Raw genomic sequence first — 27,558 nt, forward strand, 5'->3', positions numbered from 1 at the left:
TCCGGGTTGGTGCGACGTACTTGAGGAGCTAAGAATATCACCGTTGCAAGGCACCTTTGTTTCACCATCAATGGCCTTGAGCCTTGATCGATTTTCATATATGCTTCCGCCGTACCTTGCCACTTCAAGTACGTACATGAGCGAAACAAAGCTTCCTCAATCAATCGGAGGATGTGTATGTATTCGAAAGACTCGTTTTTTAATATTGTTTTGTGATTGTTTTCGTGCTTTCCAAAATTCATGCTTTTCTTGGGTATTTTTTACACACTGAATGTACTACTTCATACTACAAATTAATTAAATGAATTTTATTGTGTACTATGTCGAGTTTTAAAAAAATTTGCATCTTTTAATATATTGCGTCACCACTCGTTCTTGAAGCACAGCTATGGGCTGTCCATCGGGCCCGCGACGCAGCAGAGAGGCTCGGCCTTTCTGTGCCGACGTGGGAGCGGCCCGCTACGTGCTGACGCGCGTTCCGAGGGACAATAATAAAGTTTTACCATACCATACCACTCGTTGCTCATAGTGCAGAAAACTCGTTTGTGAACTGACGCGAGTATCAGACGCTCATGTATGTATGTATGTATGTATGTATGTATGTATGTATGTATGTATGTATGTATGTATGTATGTATGTATGTATGTATGTATGTCTGTATGTATGTATGTCTGTACGTACGTACGTACGTGTGTATGTATGTATGTATTGTATGCATGTTTGTATGTATGTCTGTACATACGTACGTACGTACATGTGTATGTATGTATGTATTGTATGCATGTATGTATGTATGTATGTATGTATGTATGTATGCATGCATGCATGTATGCATGCATGTATGTATGTATGTATGTATGTATGTATGTATGTATGTATGTATGTATGTATGGTGTGGTCTACCAGTTGACATAGCGGGAATTTTTTTGTCCGTGGTATCTTTACACTACCAAAGGCAGTACCAAAAACTATAGTACCAGCGAGCAAGTTAGCTAAAACACGAGATGGTGATTCAGTTAATGCGTAAGGAACATTAGTAGGTGCTCATATTATGCAGTGCTTTTCTCTCTTTGGTTCGTGTTTTTCCTTGTAATGCTGTTTTTTTTTCCTTCCCCATTGTGTGGCTAATTAGCTCCAGTTAACACACAATGCAAGCAAACATCTTTAACAACGCAACTAATCAGGGTGGCCGCGTGTTAGTGCACGTGCTGCGATCACATTAGCGGAGTTTTATGCCCGAAAGGAGCCACACGGGCTTCGAAAAGCGGCTTACCCAGAAGCAATGGATTAATGTAACTCCATGGGGATTAGTTGCCGTGCAGCAAAATATCCGTATTAGTTCGTTTTCGCGCTTCCAATTTATTCAAAATTATCGCCGCAGTGACCTTACTGACAGCTAAAGCAGTTAGCCTGCTTTCCATGGAGCTGCTGTACGGGAATCGATGTTACGAACGCGAAGTACCCATTTCGCGCGGCTCACTGGTTCACACGCTGAAGTAAACTCGGCCAGCTATAAATGACGAGGCGGTATCAGCTGGATGAATTTCTATAGGAGCTTTTATACAATGGGAACAACGTTCCCGCGAAAAAGAATTCCGGTCTTTCTGTGTTCTGCGTCTGTTTCAGCCTTTGTAATAGCGGTGACGAAAACCATATTGTATACGCGCGCACGCACACACACACACACACACACACACACACACACACACACACACACACACACACACACACACACACACATATATATATATATATATATATATATATATATATATATATATATATCAACGCTTCTGTTTTTATGAGGAGTTTGATATAGGTTGGTCGGGACAGAATACACGTGACACATAGTGCGAACAAGCACAACTTATCAGTTCGCGCTATATGTGGTGCGTGTCCCGTCCCTTTAGAAGTCACTCCCGTTTTTCTGCAATGCTGCGCGTTTATCAAAGGCCCTATAAACCAAACTGGCCCCAATTGCTGCTTTACTATATACAACATAGAGCATAGAGTATGCTCTATAGAGTGCATAGAGCAACATAGAACATAGAGCATAGAACATAGAGTCATATACAACAAAGAGCAGAACTCCTCTATCCGCAATTTCGCACTCGCAGTACACCTCATTCTTTATGGTCGTTTCGGCAGAATGCTACGCATCTTGAGTGACTCACCCGCGATGAGGAAAAAATAAATAAAATGATGTGGCCCTGAAATCGAGATTGTTTACCACGTCCTAATACCACCCCCCCCCCCCCAAAAAAAAAAGGAAAAAGAAAAAGACAACTCCGCAGAATGAACATTAGCAAATAAACTATAGGGCTATTGGACAGACACCTGCTTGCCGTACACGAAATACTTGGACCGTGGCCGAGGACTCAACTGCGAGACTGAACTTTATAGCCGTATAAAGCTGCAATCTACAGTTTTAATTGCACTAGAAAAGCATCGTAAATCAAGGCACCTCGCCAAAAAGTCGCTACTGCTCACGCGCAGCACAGGGCCAACATGTTCTTAATAGTGGCGTGACCAGAGGGTGGCACACCGGGCTGTTCACCACCTCGCCAAAATGTGCAGTTATAGCTACTTATCGCTACTTATGATGTGGCCACCGCAAGAAAGCTTGTTTTTGTAGTTTTGAAAACGAAGAGGTTTGAAAACGTCTGAAAGGTTTGAAAGACTTTGAAAACGTAGAGGAAAACTAATCACGAATTGAAAAGTCGTGATTACGTATAATGTCACCAACAGCCCTGACATGCGTGTCGTGTTTCTTGTTAATGTTAATACGAAGCAATTAATTAAATAAAGTTGGCAACATTTCCCCAGAACTGAAAAGGCGTCAACGACAAATGCGCCAATTTGATGTTCTTTTTTGTTTACTGCTTAATCACTACAATGTATTCTAATCGTGCCTTTAGGAGTTAGAAGGTTATATTATCACTAGAACACCAACTCTCAGTCAATTGCTCTACTATCTGCGCGTGCGCCGTATATCGTATCAGTGGGACCAAGCTATTGCATCAGCAACAATCATGAGGGTAACTTTGTGGGGTGTCGCTAACTTTATATAGGAGTAACAAAACTTAGGCTATCATGAAACAAAATGTGCAGTTGCAAGGAATAGTGAGGTTCTTGCTGTTTTTAAAGTTGTTAAAATCCTATTTATTCCTTCTGCCCGAGTGGAAAGTGTCGTTACCTCGTTACTTCAAAGCCTACTATAATAATAGGTGCGAGTTCGCTGAACGTTGTTTGCTTTATCTTATTACTTCGTAGGTGATTACCACAAGCCCTTTTCTCACTGCTTCTTTCTTTTGGCTTCCACAGATTGTGCAGGAGTACGAGAGGGCGGTCATCTTCAGATTAGGTCGTCTCGTCCAAGGGGGCGCCAAAGGCCCAGGTAAGCAGTTCACTGATGATTGCTGCTGCTGCTGATGATGATGATGAGAAGCTGATGAGTGCTTAACAAGGCTTGCTGTTGGGCTAGTTGGTTCATGGTGTACAGTAAAGTTAAAAGAGCGCAACAAAAGGACATAAACAAGACAGAACAGCACAAGCGCTCTTGTTCCTTAGATTGAGCGCTTGTGTTTTCTGTCTCGTCCATGTCTTTTCTTGCGCTCTTTTAATCTTACTATATACTGATGGGTGCATTGACTGGCCAGTGGTGGAGATAAGCAAACGATGATAAGAGTATTGGCGGCAAAAAAGCCGGCAAGAGATGCAGTCAGGATCGTCACAGGCATATATAGGTAACTTTACAAGATAAAGAAGAAATGGGCTTAAGGCTAAATTACGATATAGTAACAACATAAGTAGCTCACACAGGCTAGGCGACTCTCTTTCGCCAGCCTAATTCAAGGGGATGCCACTAGGGATCATCATCATCATAATTATCATCGTCATCATCAATGTTATGACCCATATTTTTGGATTTGCTTTTACCTGTTGGTATCATCTTCGTCGTAGAACCAACGGCAAAATAAGTGGCAAAACCCGAGGCCCTCATTTGGAGAGCACCTAACACGTCACAGACTAGTTTCACGTGAACAGCATCCTCCCGTTCGACGAGCTCCTATTAGAGAATTTCTCTTGCAGTCACCGACATGCACACAACAGAAGAAAGAAAATATTGCTGGTCCGCAAATGTTGTCCTCGGAGACGCACCGATCCAAAAAGTAGAGATTTATTTTCTTCCCTAAAAGCGCAACTTTGCACGTCATTTGATATCGCGTGAGTCCGCAAAGGGGTGGGACGCACGGAGAAAAGAGCACGAAAGAGCTTCCCCGAAATATTATCTTCCCACCCGTGAATAAAGCGCAGGTGCAATCCAGCTCTCTCCTTATTCTGCAAGATCGGCATTCCTGTCTCCCGTACTCGCTTTGTTTTCGTATATTCCGGAGAAACACACACACACAAAAATCGCAATCGGGAATGCAAGCAGGCGCAATACGCGCAGTTTAGAATTGCAAAAAAAAAAAAAAACGCAACAAATGAGGCGTTCGTCTTTGGGAACGACAGCAACGGGGGGCAGGAATGAAAAATTACCACCCGGGAGAAAAGGTATTCGACTCTCGAATTGTGAAATGGCTGCCGTCGAAAAGAAATGTGCGGCGTTTGCAGCAGCAAGCAACATGCCGGAAAGCCGTGCAACTTGGTGCCCGCGTTGTTTAATATTTACCGCGAGACGTCGTTGCGCGCGGGTCAGTTGCCATCCGCTCGTTTCCTCCCCGTCACTGTTGTTGTTGTTGTTGGCGTCGCCGTTGTAGTTCAGGTCGGCGTTTCCATTTTCCGCTCCTTGACCCAACGCTGTAGCAGACAGAAGCAAACCTTGGCACGTAACGGTCAGCAGCCACGGTACCCTTCTCAACTGCGCTTTTATTCTTGTTTGTTTTCCAGTTTTACTTTTCGGCACAGACGGAGAGAACGTTCCTTCATGTAAAAAATGTGAGAGATGCCGATGGGAGGCCGCCCTCCGCGTGCTCTCACTTCTGTTATTGTTTACAATGCACGAATAGAAAAGCCTCGGGCCACCCTCAAAGGGCACCGACACGTCGCTCGCAGTGGGACGAAATGGGCTGACCAAGCGTTGCTTCTTTTGTTTGTTTCATAGCTCAAACTTGCGCTTGTGCGTTTGCATAGGTGTTAGCTTGGGTGCGTGCGTGCGTGCGCGCGCGCGTGTACGGAACAAATCGTGGAATTTGTCAAATGAGCTTTCATCGGTTCGTAATGTCGCATCTGAATTTCAGTTCAATCATACAACCCAAAATCACGAGGGTTGAGCATCGGTGACCGACAGAGTCAGACGTGCTTGACTGACCCAGTCCCGCATAGTACCACAACAAGTGAACAGACATTGACCATTCATGATGAGACAATCATCCATATTATCAGCTGCTAGCATCCAATCACGTAATACACAATACAAAAATAACATCAGTGAAACATTCGGATTTCAAGCAAAAGAATTACAAAATATTCAATTTGTTCTGGTATGAAGAAAGAGGATAACATGAGAGAGAATGTTTGCAAATTTCATGAACTTCTGAAATTTGCAGTCACTGGAATGCCGGAACGCTCACCTATTGTACTTTCTCAGTCAAACTTATTATGTCATCAAAGATGTAGTTCTTTCTTTTGAAGTGTTCAATTAGTAACATTTCAAGTAGGTCACGTTCACGGGTAAAATTGATCTCTTTGCAGAAAGAGACAGTATAACTATCATGTTGAGCGTCCAAACTTACCAGAACTTCCGTTCCTTGTGGAATTTTTTGCTTATTGATATTACTCGTTATGCCCCAGAGTAGTTTCGCGAGTGCGTTATATATTAATGAATTAAGATCATTCGGCAAAGTATATGGAGGTATGAAAAAAAAGAAAAAATGCTTCTTTAACAACGTCAGTGACGTGATTGTTCTCCGCAATATGCCGCCTAAATAATGCCTTATACTTAACATAATTGACAAATCGAAGGATTTCTATTAATTTCTTGTATATATTACTATTCTTTGGAATGAACAAAGAAGTTGTTATTTTGCTGAAATTGATCAGAGAAGAATTTGATGCTGAATGAATTTACATTGGCCCATGATGAAAATTTATCCAACATCTCTCAACTGGTGTTACTTACACAGGTTTGAGGCTGGTGCTTGTTCCACCTCATCAATACGTATTTATGCTGTAGCGGCATGCTCTCCTCGAGGAAATTTTTTTCCGAGTAGATGAGCTCTGACGCATCGCGCACAAAACAGCTCAGACGGTGCACACTGGTAGCTCCTCATGGTCAACAGATCACGTCACGGTCTACCTATACCCCTGTAAAGCGTGCTCCACACCAGTACTACTAACCATTAGGCGAAGCCACAAGCGTGAGCATTTTGAATGCGTGCGTGCGCACACGTTGGTGTGTGTTGCATGGTAACGCAGCTATTGGCTTATTTTGGTTAGTCGCACACGGAATTGACGCTGTCAAGTGAAAGGTGCAAGTGTAGTATGCGCAACGCTCCTCTCCTCGAGGATGCGCCTGATCTGGCCTTCTGCGCTGGTTTGCTCTGAAATATTGCCAATCTCTCTCTCTCTCTCTCTCTTTTTTTTGCAGAGATGAAGATAATGTTGTTACAAACAGTCGTAATCACGCACACGGGGAAAAGCGTTCTCAAAATGTGTAGGCACAGAAACCTTCAAGCATAGCACGTGAGCAGTGCATGTCTCTGAAATACACAATAGTCTCCAGAAGGCACGGTTGGACACAGTGGGATGATCCTCGCTTCCGGGAAGGTGGGACAGCGTCACTGGATGAAGGTCTTTGTAATAGTTATTCTCCATTACTTTATTAAATTTATGATGATGCACACTCGCTAAACGTACACGCAGTTGCATGCTGCCAGCGATCACACGCTGGCGCTGGGTTCGACAAGGGTCGCTTTTTAACCTGTGTAGCCACGCAAGTGAGGCCGGTTTACTGGCGTCCCGTCGATCGCAAGTTTCTTGCCCCGAAAACAATGAGAGCGTTGACTAGGGCACTTGGCTCGCTGCGTTATGCGCCTTCTCATAAGCTACATGACATCGGGTGTCACCACGTAAAGTTCCGTCGTCGCCACTTTCGAAGATCATGCAACACCAAATTCGCGATGGCCTCGAAACAAGGACTGTACTCACCTGCGCCCCTGCAAGCGCTCGGAAATTCTCTTTCGTTAACGTATTAGCAATCTGTAGTTTGTGATTGGGTTTGAGATATACGTGCACTTCGTGGTGCGACCCGCATAGTATATTGTCAATTGTTTCCAATGCGGCTTCCACTGAGGGTACGATGCCATTGACACAGGGTTTATAACTACCCCATCTCTTAGTACTTAGCTTTTATTGCAATAGCAAGTATATGGACACTCCAAGCGCATTTATGCCATCGCCGTGGTCGTGGACGTCGCTGTGAGGTTCCGTATAAAGTCCAAACATGATAACGTCGTCGCCGCGCGCAGCGAGTGAAAGCTTGCATGAGTAAACCGACAATGGCGGCGCAATTTCGCGCGCGCGAGGGAGAAAGCCGGGCAGAAGCGCGCTTCTTCTGTCGCGCGCGAGGCACGGGGGGGGGGGGGGGGGGGAGAGGGGGATCTACTCCGGCGATGGTCGCTCGGGTGCCGTATTTTGAAAACAACTTGCGACGTGGAAAAAGTGCGCCTCATCTTCAAAGCGATCTGTGAGGTGGACAAAGCACAACTAATGCCGGTAGCTTCGTATGCGCTGTGCTTTCGACGTTTAGTTCGCATTGAAGCGACAGACGGCACGAAGGTCAGTTCGCTCGCTGCTGCCGCTGCTGCAGCCGCGCATTCTCACTCCAATGTTTTGACAGCGAGTTTCTGCGGTTATCGAGTGAGATGTGTTCACGTTTACCTGTGCACGCGTTACACCGTGCTTGTTAATTTAGTTAGTATGCCTATGTTTTCAAGTTTATACGGCTGATAAAACTACTATCTTTGGTTCGTATAGTTGTTTACTAATTTGCAATCACAATCGATGCTTCGCCTTTCGGGCGAAACTGCGACTTTTTCAACGACCTGTAAACTTAGCTTGCTGGGAGAAATTTTCTGTGTGCATGTAAAGGAGGTTATGTGCAATTGGTAGCGTGTGGACTGTTTCAGCAGAAAGCCCCTGGTTCTGCGCCTACGGTTCCTGGACTTTGTAAGGCTACATCCACCATTACTTAGGGCCGTCCACTTCCCCCTTCTCTTCTTAATATGTTACCTTTCGCAATACTGCTCTATGCAAATTTCTTTTTGGTCAATGTGTGTTCATGGTAAACGCTTTGCCGAGTTCGCATACCCGTTAACTATGCTTGGTCTACAAATTACAGTATGGATTCCAGAGGTACATCTCAATACGGGTCATTGCACTGAAGAAAAAAGTTGTTCTCTGTGACTTTTTCTTGTCATCAGTGCTTGTTAATACGAATAAAAGAAAACGTCTTGCAACTAATAAAATTAGCGTCGCTTGCACTGGAGGCGCAATGCTAAAGAGACAGCGCAGCTGATCGGCACCTAGTCCTGGCTTTTGGGCTAGGCTAAGCACTACCAAGTCAACCCCTGCATTGTCCGGAATTTATTGAGTATTGATTGAGTATCGATTAGTTATTGATTGGCTATCGATTGGCTATCGCGAGGCATTGGCCACGTATTTGGGCTAGGCTAAGCACTACCAAGTCATCCCCAGCATTTCCCGGAATTGATTATTTGTCGATTATCGATTAGCTATTGATTGGCTATTGATTGGCTATCACAAAGCATTGGTCACGTATTTGGGCTTGGCTAAGCACTACCAAGTCATCCCCAGCATGAAACTTCAGCGTACTAGAAGTTACAGCTTGAGTGATATTGTGAAAGAACATTAGGAAGAACTCGGAAGCAAATATTTTTGTAACTTGTTTGGGCAGTAACTAGCGTATGTAATGCGGTCCTGTACAAAGGGTTGGGGGTCAGAGCCCGCATTTTCTTAAGTTTTGATTGCTTTCCTGGATGATCTCGTTTTGTTCTCGCAGCTTGCCGCCATGTTCTCGTATTGAGTGCCCCGATGATCTCATTTGAGTGCCCGGATAACGGTTCTGGCTTTTGGCTCAAGGTCACTTAAAAGTCACCGATAGCGGGAGCTAAAAGCATTTCGTGCTTAAAACATGCGAAAACATTCTAATCAATGTGCGTTTCAGAAGTGTGAAAGAAATACAAACAAAACTCGCACAGGCAAAGGCAATGCACTTGCAGCCATTGTATGGAAAGAAGCAGAATATAGAAATGTTTCATTAACCCACACAAATTCCTACTGATCTGGAGGAATGTCTGTTAAAGCATAACGAGAAGGGCTTTATAATTCGTATTCTCGTCCCATGCAGGCAATCAAATGGCAACTAATTTTTCTTTGGGTATTTTGGCTGCTTTCTCTTTCACTATCGAGAACGCAGCGCGCAGAACTAAGCAGGGGTCAAGTTGAGAACACGGCAGTATGCATTTGATGAAGATAGAGGGCTAACGCGAATATGCGCATAAACGGAGTGAAGCTTGCACGAGCTATGGACGCTTCTCGCGCCCTTGAGAAAGCTTTAGTCGTGTTCCTTGATGCTCTTAGTTGTTCATTCTCTACTTTTTCATGTTTTCCGTTGATCGAATTTATTTTACCAGCGAGTGCTTGTCTTTTTCTTTCTCGCCCCCTGCATGTCACATCAGCTACAAGAGAACAACATATCACATATTGGTTAATAAACCTGACTTGTCTATTCAATCTTTTATCTTATTTTCCTTCGCTCCGGCAACTGCGCTTTTTCCCGTATCGGTGGACACCACTCGCGGTCGTAAAAAGTGGGGAAAATTCTGAGGCCAACGTTACCGCCTGCCACATGGAAGAGTAGCGGCACAGCAATCAAACGGAGAAGGGTATAGTCCCAGGCAAGGTGTCTGGCCGTGAATACCCTTCCTGGGTGTCTTCTGTCCTTTATTTCTTTTTTTTTTTGCAACCTCTTTATCCTGCATAGGGTAGCAAACCGGACATGCGTCTACTTGACTTCCCTCGCTTTCGTTCCTGGTTATCTTCCTCTGGTCGGGAATAACGTGGCCAGAGAAACGTGATTAACGTGACCAAAGAATAATAAAAGAAGTCAAACAGGATGGCTAATACAGAATGCTTCCTGAGTGAGTGATGAATGAGGGATCAACTTTTATTGAAGGGGTGTCTCAGGTCGGAGCCAACGTTTCGACAAGGGGACTTGTTTTCGTCAGGGCCTGCCATGACGAGTTGTTTCAACCAGAACGCATTTTTTGCGAAATTTTAGCGCTTCAGAAACGTGGATAACTTGAAGAGTCAAAAAGGCAGTACCCTTGAGGTGCACGCCAGGAAGTGACTGCAACATTATGCAATAAACAGTTGCACAACAACGCAAAGTACAACGCAGTGATCATGCTCCACGCAGCAGGAAACTGGTCTGGTAACTTAAGCTCATCGTCTCCCGTCCTTTTTCGCTCTGTTATGTCATATATCTGCTCGTTATTTTTTTATAAAGAAAGCAGCGTATGCCGTATATTTCCTAACTTTAAAAAAAATCTTTCTTTACTGACGGTCCTCCCGGGAACAATGTACCGCTATTTGCAGTAGAAGAACTGAAAGAATATTACGCGCATGAATAGTTAGACTAAGAAAGTAGCAACGGCGGAGAGTGACGTGCTGTCGATATACGTCCCAGCTTGTCCAGAACAAAGGAAGCGTGTCATATATGCGACGCCGCGGGTCCTCGCCATTCGGCACGTTTGACAGCCCGCTGTCTTCGAAAGCTGTGATACTGTGGAATTGGCACCTGACATATACAAGGACGGCGCCTGCGCATCTTTTCTGCCAATGGCAGTTTCTTGCGCCAGCTCTTCAGTACCCGCGGTGCATGCCTTTTTGTTCAATCGTGCTTCTTTCTTTTTATTTTACTTTTTCTATCATTTTCCTTCCTGCTTCAAGGTTTCCCTCGTTTTATGTTTTATTTGCTGTCTTTGTGCGGGGCCTGACATCTTCGCATCTCGTCCTTTACGAAGCCCTTTGAAGTACTTCGAAAGTTTGTCTTTCCCAGAACTTTGCCATCGTCTTGGTTCTCTTTCCATTCCAAGCTATTCGTTCGTCGCTCTTTCAACGCGATGCGGCGACTTGCGTCCTCTTCAAAGCAATATTTTGGATAGGGCTTCACCTTGACTTCTAGACCGGCATTCTCACAGCAGTTCGCGTAAGTTTATAGGCTTTTGTAAAAACAGGAGACGGGATATCGCGATAGAGAACATACTGTGAGCGAATGTGGGTGGCTTCTGCCAAATGCTTTCGATGAACGTAAAACTCTGTGAACTCAACTCCCACATTTGCTTCAGGTTTTCCACTTCATAGACCATTTTCACCAGCTAGTTTGCTTGCACCGGCTAGTTCGCCATCTCTGCCGCCGTGTCTAGCCATTTCTTGACTCAAGACCCGAGGTGTTGCCTCCGCGGCTGGGGTGGAATGCAAAAGTGCTCCTGTACTTAGGTTTACGTGCGCGTTATTTACGTGTGCGTAGTCCATGAAGTTATGGCCTACATATTGAAGTACGAAGAATGTAATTCGCATTAAGAAAATAAGCGACAGTGTCTAGCTCCCAGATGAACATTGAACATTGCAGCAGGGACATGAATTGGAATTGCACTGCAGTGGTAGGCAAAGATTTCTTCTTCTTCGCCCAACGGCGAAAGAGGACGAGGGAGAGAGGAATGGTAGGTGATGACGTCAACTAGACGTTCGGTTCGCTACCCTACGCAGGGTTATAAGAGTTAAGAAATAAAGGGAAATAATGAAAGAATAGGTAGAAAGCAAGGTATTGGCAAGGCGAACACGTGCGCCTGTCCATCATGCCGACTGGTCGCTGAGGCCAGTCAATTTCATAATTTGTCGAATGCCCGCGTCGCTTTGTGTAGCCTGAGACGCGTGGGGCCATGATCCACGAATCTTTAGAATCTTTGTCTCCGAAAATGGTCTATGATCTAAACGGTTTAACACACACCCAAAGAATGTCACGTTCGACGTTATAACGATCGCAAAAACACGACACGTGTTCGATTGTATCTTCAAAGTCGCACGAGTCGTTTATGGGTGTGGCTTTCGCAAAAGTCAGCCATAACAAGCTGTGGCACTGTAAAGTTGCATGACGACGGGAGGAGTGCGATCGAATTTACAGCTCCAACGAAAGGTCAAGTCTGTGGAGACGACAGTTCGAGACACTCTCGCTCCTCCACGAAGTCAGCATTTTTGTGTGAACGAGCAAACGAAGACTCCTCGCAGCGACAGTTCTGGACAACGGTATGGGAACTGTCTGGGATCCTTTATGCCACGCAAAGGTGAAGGTGAAACTTCGAGTGAGGAGTGCCCTGACGGCAACTTGACGATGACGTCGACGGTCACCGCTGTCGGCGTAACTAAGTGGACTGACACATCAAACCCAGTTTCGAACTCCTAAGTGATCCATGGGCGCAGAAGAACGGTACACAAGAGGGAGAGAGAGAAAAAGAGAGAAACTTTACTCGTAATTTAAAATAGGGCGAAAGGTCGGCTTGAGTGATTTGACTCTAGCCTGCTGCACCACGTTGGGGAAAGGGTTATTGGGGCGCGACAAAGACTGGGTAGATGGAATACTGTTGGTTGGTGTGGCGAAAAGGAGGCGGATGATAGCGGCTGGAAAGTGTACACTACAGCAGCGTAATGTGAAAAGCCCAAGGCACTGGAATTGCAATGTCTCTTCTTCTTTCTAGGGTTTTACGTGCCAAAGCCAGTTCTGATTATGAGGCACGCCGTAGTGGAGGGCTCCGGATTAATTTTGACCACCTGGGGTTCTTTGACGTGCACTACAACGCAAGCAAACGGACGTTTTTGCATTTCGCCTCCATCTAAATGCGGCCGCCGCGGCCGGGATTTGATCCCGCGACCTCGTGCTCAGCAGCGCAGCGCCTTAGCTGACTGAGCCACTGCGGTGGGTGGAATTGGAATGTAAGAAAGTCCGAGCCTGTAGGCCGTAGGCGCGAGCCTGCAACACCGCATTGGATCATTGAATGTTTTGCAAACATGCACATATGACGGTTACAGCGGACAAAAGGTAGCCAGTTTGCCGAGATGCGCAGCTAGTAAAGAAAGAATTAATGAAATGAAAGGAAAATATAAAACAAGCGGAATAATACAAAGAAAGACAGAGTAGGGAAAGAGAGGAGAAAAAAATGTCGCAGTTTCGCCCGAAAGGCGAAGCATCAATTGCGATAGCAAATTAGTAGAGAGCTATTCGGAGTAGGGATAGCAGTCTTATCGGCTGCATAAACTTGGACACATTCGCTTACTAACTGAATTAACAAGCGTGGGGTCAGCACGCACAAGCAAACATGAATAGATCACATTGAAAGACCGCAGACAACGACTGTCAGAACGCCGGCAGCAAGCGCAGCCACCGCAGCGGGCGAAGGTTCGTGCGGTCTATCGCTTGAACGAAAAATGAGTGGCGAATGCACAGCGCATACAAAGGTCAGAGCCGTGCGGAGATAAGAGACGATGCGCGCAACCGCCACCGCCGGGCAAAGTGCAGAGGAGTGCAGAGGAGAAGTTGTTCGCAGAGGAGAAGCTGCCCCTCCCTCCCTCCCGCGCTGCCTTCCCGCTTTCTTGCTTTCGCGTGGGAGATTGAGTGGCCAGTTCCCCTTGCGCCCGGTTGCAAGATAAGCATTTGGTGAAGCAGCACAGTGTCGGCCCGCCTCCCTCCCTCCCACACCCCCACGGCCTTTCGCGCGACGGTCGCGTTTGCTTTCCGCCGTGCGTTCGCTCTCCGGTATAGCGCGCGTCCCCCGCGCGCTTTCACTCGCGCATACGGTGCGCGGCGACGATTTTGTCGCCCTTGGACTTTATACGGAACCTAACAGCGACGGCGACGGCAGAAATCCGGTTGAGGTGTCCATATAATTGCTATCGCAATAAAAGAACAAATAGTGCGAGTAAATGAAAGCTGGCAGAGGAAGCCGCTAAGCTAGGTGTTTCCGTTCCGTGGTTTTCAACATGATCCAGGGTTTCACTATAAGATATCCCTAGGTAACGCGACGTTCGGTTATGTCACAAAGAAAGCTAATTCGCAGGCTGTCGATGAAAGAACATTTTATGGGTGACTTCCTAAGCGAGGTGTCTCACGAAGGGCGATGGAACGGGACTACGTGAGCGACTATGATAGTGGACGATAAATTTGAGGAACTCGCTGAACTATATGTATTCAGCGGTCGTCTTTGAACACAAGCGCCTTGCCGAGGGAAGAAGACTGCGAGGTGAGAAACTTAAGATGAGTGCTCGAAGTGCCATTTCTCTCTTTTCTAGTTGTCACAATTGGCGTTAACAGACAATGCAAAACGCAATTCACGAGTAATACGTACCGTGGTTATTAAACTTGTTTCTGGCAAGGATCCGAGCGTCGCGCAAATGGCGCGCGAATATAGCTGAAAAGCTATGCGTATGTACGACCAGACGCAAGGAAGTGCATTTCTCAGGACATCCGCCGTTGTCGACAAAGGAATCGCTCTCACATCCAAGCGACCGACGTCGCCGCCAATTCTGCGAGCGAAGATAAAACTGCCGAGGAACTCCATACACGTGCGGTGACGCATCGACGACGAATAGCTCTTAATACAGCAACAACAAACAAGAGATATCAGCCGAGATATGAGAATCATCCTTATGTATAGCGCTGTAGCGAGAAAAGAATTGAACTGGAAGACGGAACGCTGCGCTCTCTCGGGCCTTTCTCTCGCGGCGGTCTGGACGGCGAACCGAGATCCGCTCGCTGGGCGCGCGGGCGACGAGGCCAAATGGGCGCTACGGCGTCTCTGAGGCCGCCCCCCCCCTCCCCCTTCTTCTTAAGGAGAGTGAAAGTTTCCGAAGTGGTGGTAAGGGAAGGAGGGCGCGCCCACCCTGACTGCAGCCGCCGAGAAATCGGGTTTGCTGGAGGGAGCCTCAGTGGCCGTAGCGCAAGGCAGCGGCTAGACTGCTGCTCGCTTTTTTGCATTCAGCCCTAGTGGTGCTCGAGCGAAAGCGCTCCAAATGAGCCGGCATCGCAAAAGCTCCTCGCGGCGCCCCGACGGCTCCAAATCACCAGTGCTGCAGCCTTTCTCGACGAAGACGCTGGTATAGCGAGAATGCTAGGAGAGGAAGAAAAATAAAGGCGCGGGGTCGCAGCCGAAGAACAAGAAAGAAACGAGAGGGGTTCAGGGGACAAATAAACGACGGAAGACGCTGCTTCCCCCTCCCGGAACAACAGAGGCGCACCACGCTGGCTGGCAAAGGATCGCGCCCTCTCTGAAGAAAGCGCCGCGATCGAATGGGAGGCCGCCGCCGCCGAGCGCTCGGAGAGTCGTTTTGCGTGTGGAGTAGACAGGTCGAGACGTTGTGGCTGGAAGAAAAACATCGGGTGTCCTGACCTTCCCTTCGGAAGACGTCTCCGTGGGGTTTTTAGGCCGCATTTAACGCAAAGCAAAAAGGAAATGAAAGATAAACACGAAATGATTAATTGCTCCGAGGAACGCCGGTGAGCGCAAAAGTCCCAAGGTATTGCTGAATGTTCACGCTCCACTTAATAACCCCGGTGCGTTGGTTCAATGTTTAGAAAGAGAAATGTGAGTGCGTAAAGAAAGTATTGTAGCAAACCCACGTTGTAAATAACACCGTTATTAGTGTAACGGTGTTATTTACAACGTGGGTTAGCCCGGAATTGCAGTTTAGCCGTTCCTTCGTGAAATCCATGAAATGTTTCTAGACGTAAATAATTTTTTATCGGTGTAAAGTAGCAAGCCGCGCATTGCTTCGCTGGCACTTGCGAAAAAATTCGACATGGCGATTTTGCTCTTCTCCTTCTCAAAGAGAAGGCGGGATGGCTCGACGCATTGTCATGAACTGCACCGTCTTGAGGAAGATGTGACCTACATAGCCCCTGTATACTTCTGTGGAGCGCAGGAGCAGCGCACACGAGAACGCTATGGACGCCCTCTGGCAGCAAACGACGCAAGTTTCATCTAGCGTCAGCTGCGATATATGGACAAGCCACTTTCGCTCGCTCGTATCGTTTCGCTCTTGCCTTACACTGCTTCCCACTCGCTATCAACGAAATCACTGCATTCCAGACGAATTTTAGCACCGGCCAAACTGTGCTGGGAAAGCATGCCCAATTTCTACTCTTGACATCACGCCCACAGCAGTGGCAGTGTGAAAGCTGACTCACCGAGAACGTGGCAAATCTGCAAAAATCCGTGAGATGGAGGAAGTTTCGTAAAAGGAAACAATTGTCATCGGTCTGAGTATAGCCTGAAGCTGCGAAGGAAACTCATACTGCGGGTTTCTTAGTAAGAAATCTTCGCAGTTGAAGAAAAATTTGTCCTGGTCCGCCGGAATTCAACCCGGGAAGAACGCATTTCCGGGGCGGTCACACTACCACCTGAGGTGACCGGGAGGGTAGCAAGTTGCAAAGTTAAGGCCAAATATTATGCTCCTGTGCGACGAATAATTCGGCTTCGCTATACAATCTGCTAGCCTAGGATAAAAAATCGTCCATGTTCGATCCCCGCGGACCAGAACGAATTGTTCTTGAACTGTGAAGCTTTCTTTCGAAATTATTTGTAGGTGTTTCCTTTGTAGCTGCGAGCACCTATTCGAGCCTGCCAATCAGGCACCACTCGTTCAGTAGGGAACTCTCCTCACGGCGCAAGGTGATGATGATGAAGATGGTGATGATTTATTGGCATCCCCTTCTAAACGGGGTGGTGACAAATAGTAACCTAGACTGCTTGAGTTCATCGGGTATGCTATACATGCTTTTCATTCTAGCATTTTTCGATACATCTCCTTACTCTTTTTTTTTTCTCTTTCTCAAAACTTTTCTATCTACCTTGTACCACTACTATGCCTGTAACGAATCAAGTCACATTATTCTCTTCCTTGCTTTTTTCCACCAAGGATATCATCTCGCCAGCGCACTCTTGTGGCGAATGATTGCAGTGGAGGAAAAAATCGCCAAGGAGGTGCATTGTACAGAGTTCACTTTTCATAGCGTTCCTTTCATCTCAGAACTTTGGAGCCTGGCTAGGTTACGCTAATAGAACCTTATGACAGTGCGGCTCGCGCCAGTACATTATCTTCATGGATCGCGACATGCGTTGACACAATGTCGGAATAACAGATTCTACAAAAGCAAAGCCGTTGAAGTTTGCCGGACAAACCGTTTTTTTTTTTGTTCTTTTTTGGAATCTATTTATGTTGTTCATTTGGTCATGCAATGCGGATGGTTTTTCACCCACTCTAGTTATATGTGCTTGTCACATTGTTACTGCGCGGTAGTGGGGTTTTCGTGGGTTATAAGCGTACAGGCCTGTCGAGAGCTCGACCGCACGTAATATATATATATATATATTACTCCCACACGACGATGCGACATTTGATGGCCGCCTCCGCCACGGACCATGGATGTGTTGGTCGAAGGAAATCGGCGCGCGTAAAGCTCGGCGATCGCTAATCTTAACGACGCCATGGTCGTAGGGTGGCTCTATCCTCGCTTCGCGTGCGGGGCGGCGGGCGTCACCACGGGGCTGCTCTGTCTTCGGGAGCGGCTCCCAAAACTCAGCACTAGATGGGTGATAAGATACTGGGGACGCCAGGCACGGCGCTGAAAAGCAAGCAGCGTTCTGCTCATCCTCCGCTGAGCGTGACGAATGATGGGCCGACGAGCGCAGGCGTTCTGGCCTCGAAAGCGCTCGTCCCTCCCTGGAAGAGAACTATCTTTGTCTCTTACCTGCCGCAGTTCTCTGCAGTGCTAGCGACAATCTCAGCGCCAGCGGAAACGGATCGGCAGTGATCTCGCGTATAGCGCGTTTCTCGGCACACCTTTGAGGCATCCACCTATCGGGACAGGGCACCATTGCAGAAGCTATCCGCGATCGCTGCCGGCACCCCTGAAGACGACGTTCGAAGGCCACGTTCCCGTACACTGCAGTCCAGCCTACACGATATGCCAATAGGTTCTATTTATGCTACATGATACTCTATATGCAGAGTATCTTGCCCGGGGTCATATTCATGCCGGCAACATCTGCCCTCAAACTTAGAGCTTCTCTCTCTTCTACTTTACCCGGCCAAAATAAAGTGTTAGTTCTTGGATACGTGATAAACAGGCGTTGTCCTAAGGTTTGTCTTTGAGAGCCATGATTAAAAGACAAAAGAAAAAAAGAGAGATACAGAATAAAATGCTGAGCCGCCTAGATTTAGTCGTTTTCCAGTATATTCAATGGCTGTTCCATAGAACGATCGTTAATTGCCTCTAATTTTATTACGGCTGACTTCCGTTGCTTTGCCTTCGGGTAGTCTGTGCTTGTGACCTGAGTAACGATAATGTGATTTTTGGATAGCCGGCTCGGCCAAGGCGCCCTTTCATTTGTCTTCATACAGAACAAAAAGAAAAGAATTTGGACGTAGATTGCATCTATGGTTTCTGTTGCTTTTGTGACTGCGAAGTGTGCAGAACCTACGAAAAGATGACATTTTACATGTTCAGCCATTATCATGCCTACTTTTTGTTCGTATACTACGAACTTAAAGAAAGCTAAAGCAGATATATCGACAACAAGTGCTGCTGCTGCTCCTGTTGTTGTTGTTCTACATTAGTGACGGACGTCTGTGAAAATAGGTCACTGAAAGGCTGTAGGCGCCATAAACATCAGAAATAAACTCCAGCGATTAAGAAATGAAGTTATGAAACCAAAAAAAAACAATTGATGAAAGAAAATATTGAAGGCAGAAAAACATCTCATAAGTCATTGATTCAAACCCAAGGACGTGTAAATTTAATCAAACTTCAGCTCCTTCTCAAGAAGCTTATACTGTAATTTCCTTTCTAAGCTCGTAAGGCCCAAGCTTATAAAGTTCACAGTTCGCACACGCTAGATCAAGCGTTTCTTAAGATACGACTCGAGCCAAGTTCTTACGAATGAAACGCTTTGTGAATTCGCCCTCTGATTTTCTGATCATTGGTTCTTTATTTAGCCATGGCTTCAGCTCTCACCAATTGCTATAGGGCTCATATCGTAATCGCGCCGGTTCCTGTTTCATTTTTGCTCGCTTTTAGTGTCGGCTTCATTTTCTCATATCGTGCCAACTGTGATTCTCTTTAGATATGTACTTCAATTTCGACCCATTCTTTCCTACTCAGTCACACGGCGCTGCCGTTGCGTTTGCAAAAACATAAAAAAGGAAAATACTTGTGGGATGAAGGGAACAGGGGATAGACCCACTCGCAACAAGGATACCCTGCAGAGACATTCACGAATCCATTTGATCTCGATCGCTACTGTATGTGCTGCACGGAACTTCGTACTCGAAGCATTGAAAGAGAAAGAAAGGGAGAGAGAGAGAGAGAGGTGGTTAGAGAGAGATAGTGCCACCACTCTTTTTTTATACACTACGTGTCCTTCTTCCTGGTGGAATCCCTGGTCCGCGCCAAACTCTGCGACGAGTTTTGACTGCCGCTTGCTTAGAGAAAAATGAGATTTTAGAAACTGAAACGCGAGTGGAAGTGCGAGATACACGCCGAAAGCAGAGAGAGTGCAGAAGCGACACAATGGGCAGGCGCCTTTATTTCGGTATTTCCAGCAGCACCGAAACCCGGTGGGCACGCCTCCATGGTTTTCCCATCGCTGTTTTTCTCGGTGTTGCGTTAGCTGCGAAAACAAAACAGAACAACGCAAACCAAAACGAAACAATATGTTCCTGGTGCTGCTAGTGGTTCTGCCGTAGAGAAAAACGTCATTGCCACCGAAACTCCGCGAAAAGAAAAACGTTGCAGCCCAAAACCGGACCGGGCACCGTCGTCACGATTGCGCCACTTGGCAGCTCGCTGCGTCCTCGTCTTCTTTTTCTTTTCTTTTTTTTTTTCGCTCTCGGTTCCTGGTCCTATTCGCTTTTCTTTGCCGACTTTCCGCACTCTTGGATTTTTTTGTGAGCCCTTCCTCGTTGTCTTCTTTTCTTCTGCGTCTTTATTTCGGCGTTTCAGCCCGATTCGGCAGTCAGCTCTGAATAAGGTGGAAGCGACTGGGTCTAAGACACGCAAGTGAGGTCGTTGCTGGACCCAGCTGCGCAATGTTTTTAGAAATTACGGCATCATCAGCGAGAGTCTTATGTGAGCATACGACACCTTATTTTATTTCCGTTTCCTCATTTCTTTGCGTCAGGCCGCGCAAAGCAAGCATGTTTCGGCAGATTTTCCTGGCAAAGAGTGACGATGGCGAAATGCTGTTTGCTCGTTTGAGTCAACGTTCCGTGCATTCACAAAGTAGCAGAATGTCGAGCCGTCATCTGCTGATAGGAACGCGGCTGGAGAGTTGGGCGAATAAGAGAAGCGGCGTGTTCGGTACCAAGTTGGGTTACGTTTAGTTTAACATTGCAAAGCGCAACTTTAACCGCAGACGAGACGTATCTAACGGTCTGTCTGCGTCTCAGGTTGCGCTATGCAGTGCCAGAAATGCCGTACCAACAAGTCCAAATCTGAACGCTGTCAAGGTATATTTGGTTTTATATATCTCGTGTAATTCAGCGCTCACAATCGACGAGAGCACAAGAGCAAGGAACACAGGAACAGCAGCGCTGACTTGCCACTCAGTTTCTTTCTGTCTTTTTTTTTTAAGAAAATCCGAAATACATAGGGCGAATCATAAAGGAAGCAAAAAGGGGGAAAAGTATGCAGCGAGCAGAAAGGCGTTCCAGCATGTGCAAATGAGAGGTGACAAACATATATGTGTCAGTGAAAGCAAGTCAGGTGTTCAAAAAATCAAATAGTGTTTCAACAAATGCCAGTGATGGATGGCTAGCTAACACAACTCTCAGCGCTCTTTTTTGATGTGAAACGCTTCTGTTGTTTTACGCCTGAGTTTTTTTTTTCTTTTTGTACGTGCACGAAACTGATGCGTCATGAAAAATAGCCCGACAACCGTACTTACGTCTACAATGTTCAGCCAAATGCGAGTATGCTTATCGTTGCCCAGAGAATACATGGATTATTTGAGTAGCGAGTCAGTGCTTCTGTCCGCGTGTTCCTCACTTTTAGGCTCTGGTCACTTGTGAGTGCTGAATTATACAAGATAAGTTAATCCGTACCAACTCGCTCAACTTTCCGTTCTACTGCTATTTATTTTTTGTTTGTTAGGAGCGAGAACCGAGACTTGGGAACCACGTATGTATACAAAACTGACTTCGCTGCACGCCAAAAAAAGAAAAGAAAAAATCTCGCATACAGATGCATATGAGAAGCCATAGAAGCCATATGAATATATATATAGGAGCCCTATAGAAGCCATGGCGATGCATATGAGAAGCCAGCTCCGCACGTATTCAATCGTCTGTGCATACAGTGATACGGACGAGGTTTTTCTTTCTACACTCATTCTGTCACCAGAGATGTATAGATGCGTTCAATTTGCATACGCGGATGCCAAAAAAAGCAACAGGTAGCTGAAATCGAGGAGGAACCCCACACTTCAGCGTCTGTCGTATCCCACGTGCACATCTGGGGCGTAAAATTACTTATCCATGGGAGATGCAAAGCGAAGGTCAAAACCAACAGCGGCGCATTTTCTCAGACTGCGTTCAGCGAAATTTCCGGCACGGCGTGCATGCAGTCGAATCAGCCGCACCCGAAGCGAATATTCGCTGAGCACTAGCAGTTTCTTGTCAAACATATAATCTTTCAAGAAGCCTTTTGATTTTGTTTTTCCTCTTGTGGCAGCTCATTCATTGAACAAGTTGGCGCCACAGCCAGCTATAGCTGACGTGTAAAGCGAAACGCGCAGCCTCGCTTGTGACCTTGCGGACAAGCTTGCGAGGGCGAATACTATAGGTGATAAGGCAGCACTAGCCACGATCTCGGGACTGTTTCAAATGCCAAAACCGCCTACCTTGTTCGCTTCAGCACTCGACCTCCAGAATGCCTCTAGACGGACTGTTGCCTAACAGATAGTTCAGTTTACGTTCTCAATTTGGTTTTCAGCAGTCGGCTGCTAGCCGACCGCTGAAAGAATTCATATTACAGTTCTCTGATTTATTTATTGATTGATTGATTCCTAGGTCGTGTTCTTGATTCTTTGTGAGGGTTTTTGAAGCTGTTTAAGGTTCACTACAGCAGGAAGTATTGATGGCACTGCCTCTCAGGATATCGAAGATATTCTATACTTTGATGAAGCCGTACGCTTTGTGTGCACTTTATAGAACAAAACAGAAAATATATGCTAAACTTGGATAGTTCTAGCCGCAACAATGTCTAACCACACCATGCCAAAATCGCTGAGATATAAGTACTTGCGGTCATTGCCAGAATCTCTGGACATGTAAATGTCGCGGCAGCTTCCAGCGGCGGCCGCTCGCCCCGCAGCAACTAAATGGGGAACAGTAAAGAAAAAAAAATATCTCACGAACAAAATGATGAAAAGTAATAAAAAAAGTAAACCCAGTTCCACCAAATGTGAAATCTGCTGAAACAGCGGAGCCGTGGTTCCCGCGTGTTTCTCTGTGGTTTTCTGTGATTATCTGTGCATGGGTTTTCGGGAATTCTGTGTGAGTTTCTGTCGTTATGTTTGTTTTCCAGTGCTTTCCGTGTGATTATGGATGACGTTTTCACTTTTATTGCTTTAGATTCCCTGCAAACTCCTGGTCGAGGAAATCTCTTTTGAAGCGGCCATCGTCACCGTTGGTCAAAGGGATCTCTCGGCGCTTGCGACTTTGTTCTGCCTCTTGCTGGTACAAATCGGGGTTCGCTTTCCTCCAAGTACGCTTGACTTGCGTTTCTTTCTTGCTCAGCTCCGGATTAGCCTCCCGCCGACGATCCTCGTTGGTAGTGGCCTCGCGGCGGTTACGCCTGGCTTGCGCTTCCCTCTTGCGTAGCTCCGGATTAGCCTCCCGCCGCTGCCGTTTCACTGCCGATTGCCGTGCTCGAAACGTACAATTCGCCCGCCGACGGCGCTGCCGCTCTTGGGCGAGCTCCCGCCATCGCTCGCGTCGACCGGAATCTATGGCGAGAAAGGGCGCGCTCTCCCCCCTCTCCCTCCCCCTCCCCCAGCGCGCGCTCTGATTGGTCCGCTCCTCAGCCGGTGCGGCCGATGATGATGATGATGATGATGATGATGATGATGATGATGATGATGATGATGATTTATTGGCATCCCCTTTGAAACGGGGCGGCGACAAATAGTCACCTAGCCTGCTTGATTTAATCAGGTATACTATACATGTTCTTTCTCTAGCATTTTTGTATACCTCTCATTATTCTTTTTCATTTTCAAAAATTTACCTTGTACCGCTACCTATGATATTAAGAGGTCAGGTCGTATCCATCTTTTCCCTGCCTTTTTTTCCACCAGTACTCTAATCGCCTCTTGCTTATCTCTACGGCTGATCTGTTGGTTTCGTTCCACTTTAAACCCAAGTGCTTCTGGGAGTTGCACGTTACCTACGGTTCTCGCTGGGTGGATCCCGTTGCATTCCATTAGGATGTGCTGAGTGGTCTCTGGATATTTACTGCAGCATACACACGTCTCATCTAGTTCCGAATATTTGTTCCGGTATGTTTTGGTCCTTAGGCAACCGGCTCGAGCCTCAAATAGCAAGGCACTGCCCTTTGTGTTATCGTACAGATTTTCCCTTCTAATTTCTTTCTTCTCATTCTTGTAAATCTCCATTGTTCTTTTTGTTTCCATTCTTTGCAAGTGACAGAAATAGAGACCGTGAATTGGAATTCACGGTCTCTATTTCTGTCACTTTCTTTCTGGTGACGCCTGGTGGTCTATTTACAGTTTCGATTATCCTATACTTGGTTGCCAACTTCCTTGACCTCTTCCTCCATTCTGTGTCCACGCTTTTCATGTAGAGATACTTGTGCATGTGGAGATACTTGGCCTCTGATTGAACGCAGCGCCCCTACCAGTGGGTCTGGGAACCTGCCCCCTACGTGATACCAGCGGACGGACAGCGCAGCCTCGACCTGCAACAGCTCCGCTGTTAACATGACTTGCCGTTTTACATACTAGAGACCCACTGGGACAGTCTGGTGAACTTCTAGCAGCGTGACACAAAGCATAAAGGTTCCCAGGACATTGGAATATTTTACGATAGAGCCTATGAGACAGTTCCCTAGACTCTTTTATAAATGCAGCATTAAACAATGGGGCGTACAATATATTGGTGATGGTTACTGCTGTGTTGCAAAATCGCACCCCAAACAGTGCGCACAATATTTAAGACCGTGCACCTTGGTGACTTCTTCGGAGGTTTTGTCACAGATGGTGGCGGACGAAGGGAAGATTATTAGCGGGTGGATTGTACTGCGCCGCAGCGTAATGATCTCATATTGCCTCCCGTCACTTCACTCTTTTGCCTTCAGCTGTTTCGAGGGCACGACGTCTATTGCACACAAGGTCTTTGCTGATCTTCACACTGGTTTGCGTATCTGGGATCTGTGTCTCTTGTAACCATTTCCAGCAAAAAACGCCCCCTTCGCGCCGCCAGCCTGAGCGTCTCGTAGCGAGTTGCAAACGGAATCACAAATAGATCGGAACAAGGCAAGCAGCGAGCTTTACTTTTAAAGTAGGTACTAAAATTGCCGGTACTGTTGTAATTAGCGCCAATATAGTAAACGAACTCACCACATTGCACTATACTCCTGTAAAGAGTGCACCGCCGTAGATATGGACATCTTGAGGAAAAGCAGCCCTACAGCACACTTTTGGGAAATGTAGCGCGTTTGCTTGGATTAAGCAGGGCTCGCGCCTTCGCCGGTGCTTAGGAGCAGCGATAGTTAGTTGCAGAGTAGGCATAATTATTGGTATGGGCGTATTTAGCACCAACGTAGTCAAAAGATATATACACATTGCACCATATACTGCACTATCTCCGGGATCGACCCACCTAGCTTGTAAAAAAAAGAGTGGGGGGTGTCAACGCAGTGCCGACGCTTAAGAATTACGCCGACGTAATTGCGAGCGAACTACGATATGCATAAGATATGAAGTGAGCAAATAATGAAAATTAAAAATGATAAAGAAACAGAATTGAAATATATGTAATCAATATTTGGTCATAATCATTCGAACCGCCATACACATCGACCTTGTCGTATTTAGCGCCGACACTTGGTTTACCCTTTCTTTTTTATAACGAGCTTCTTTATAACAAACACCTTTTGCGAAAGGATAGCGCTTATTGCTCACGTGCTCGAGTGCACTCAAATGTCATTGATTTAAAGAACCACGCCTCTTATAAATCTAACCCATTATACGAATGATCGCACCCACCAACGTGTTTCAGTGAATATGGCATTCTGCGGCTGAGCATGAGGTCGCGGGTTCCATTTCCGGTCGCGGAGGCCGCATTACGATGGGGCGGAACGCAAAAACGCTTGTGTACGGCGTGACTCGAGTGCATGTTAAAGAACCCTAAGTAGCCAAATGCCCTCGGCGATGGCGTACATGATAACTCACTGTTGATTTACGGGACGCTAAACCCCAGAAATGTTTAAGAATACTCATACTTGAAATGTAGAAAATATTGAATGAATCGGCCCGTTACCAGTTAGTAGACAACTTGCTGTTACAAGCCCCTGTTTCACGTGTCTTCAGCAAAGGGTCCGACATCGTTTTCAGTTGTTTAGCTTGTGCGATGGGCTGACTTACCGTGCACTGATCCTAAAAAAAGAGCATGGGAGGCCCCATTTCATTAAGGAACACATTCGCAAAGAAACATAAGTGAATAGTAACATTCTTGGGAATGTGTCAACCATCGAAATAAGCTAGTATAGTTCACCCGTGGTTATCTCGAAACGGGACAAGAAGCCAATACATTCTCCTGAAAAGTAGAAGAAGAAAAATAAAGAACAACGTGATCGATAAAAAAAAGTCAGAACGTACCTGCGACTTCAGATTGCTCCAGTTTTAGTGCGCCTGCCCTAACTTGCGCATACCATGCCAAACTAGCAGATCCAAAAGAATGAAAGAAAATACGTTTGATTCATTTTTATGTACCCTTGTACGTGCCGTAACGATTCCATAAGTGATACAGCTTAGGTTCGAAGCAAAGCTGGCTTTCGAGAAATGCCAGATATTTACACCCACCCACGCTCGTAGCACACGCAGGCTCAAACACGGGCGCACGGACGCGCGCCGACAGCAATTCGTGTGCAGACGGCGAATGCACGGGCGAACGCAAAGCGCTCAAAAGGTCGCACGGCAAGAAAAAAAAATAATAATGTGTCCTTCCTCAAAAAGGAAGTGCAAGCGAAGATGAGATGACGTTCTAGGGGAAAAAAAACTAGAAAAAAAAAGAAGACCCACGGCTTGAACTACACCTACACGTGTGACGGCAAAGCGGCCCAACTTCGTGGAGTGTTATAGGAGATAATATCCGCGTGTGCGCGCCCACGTCCTTCCGAGCTCAAGCCGAAACGTGCCTCGGTCCTGAGCTATCAGCAGAGGATCTGTCGGCGACGACTGCGTGCGCGCGCACGCACACGCACACACACACACGCGTTCTGAGCGGAGGCAGTTCACGGCCGCGTGAAATAGATTCCCGGATCCAGTTGCTCGGCATCGCCAGGCTCCCGATGGCCCTAGGGAAGTCCGCAGCTGTATGTAGCAAGCCCTTCCCGCCTAGCGCTTCCCAGGTTCGTTGACGATGGTAGACTGCTTCCCTACCCCGAAATTCGCGCAACTCTGTTTCTTTCCTTTTCCCCCTTTTTTTTCTGTGTTGTGCTTTATTTTTCTAGTGTAAAACGACGAACGCTCATACCTCCCGATTTATTTTTCCGCAGCGCTTGCTCGCTATGTTCCGTGCTTGTTTCTTGTTACCTGTTCGCAGTAGTTGATCGCTTAATCGTCATCCACGTTCCACAAATTGCTTTTTTTCCACTTTTTCATACTTAACTTGCCCCCCCCCCCTCTTTTTTTTCTTCCTACGGGGACCTATATTCCTGTCACGCTGCAATATTTAATGCCATTTGAAGGTAATTACATTCGATACGTCAAATGGCATTAAGGGAGGTAGGCAGGGTCAAAGTGGGTCCAACTGGGGAGGTTGCAAGCAGTACGCCTCCGTCAACTCCATTTTACTTTTATGAAAATTGTAAACATGTTTTAAAATTCATAAAGTAGCATGATAAAAAATAAAAAGGTCCCTTTAGCACGCGCAATCACTAACACCTACAAGAGGGGTTGCTTAACCATAAAAATTAATTGCATTTGTATAGACTATAGAATATGACGATTGCGGTACGTGAAAGAATAGAAGGCCCAGAAGTTTAACGTGTATGTGCGAAAAATTCTGATGTAGGCGTCTTTGTGTTAAAATGATATTACGGATTTTTGGTGAGACTACTATGTTTTAGAATCGCGTTTACACAAGTATAATGATACTGGTGCGACATAAGACTCAAGCCAGGTACGAATCAAACGAGTTGTCGGCAAGAAAGATGGCCGACATGCCGGTCCACGACG

At 46.4% G+C, this 27,558-nt stretch overlaps 1 protein-coding gene across 1 annotated transcript in view; it reads left to right on the plus strand.

The window, feature by feature from the left end:
* LOC119437058 (band 7 protein AGAP004871) overlaps positions 1–27,558 on the plus strand; it is a 390,673-nt gene that overhangs the window by 302,905 nt on the left and 60,210 nt on the right. The window contains exon 4 of the mRNA XM_037704130.2: positions 3,326–3,398. Within this exon, the coding sequence (XP_037560058.1) occupies positions 3,326–3,398 (73 nt within the window). The remainder of the gene's footprint in view (positions 1–3,325; positions 3,399–27,558) is intronic.

Source organism: Dermacentor silvarum, chromosome 1 (assembly GCF_013339745.2).
Source record: "Dermacentor silvarum isolate Dsil-2018 chromosome 1, BIME_Dsil_1.4, whole genome shotgun sequence".
Classification (NCBI taxonomy): Eukaryota; Metazoa; Arthropoda; class Arachnida; order Ixodida; family Ixodidae; genus Dermacentor; species Dermacentor silvarum.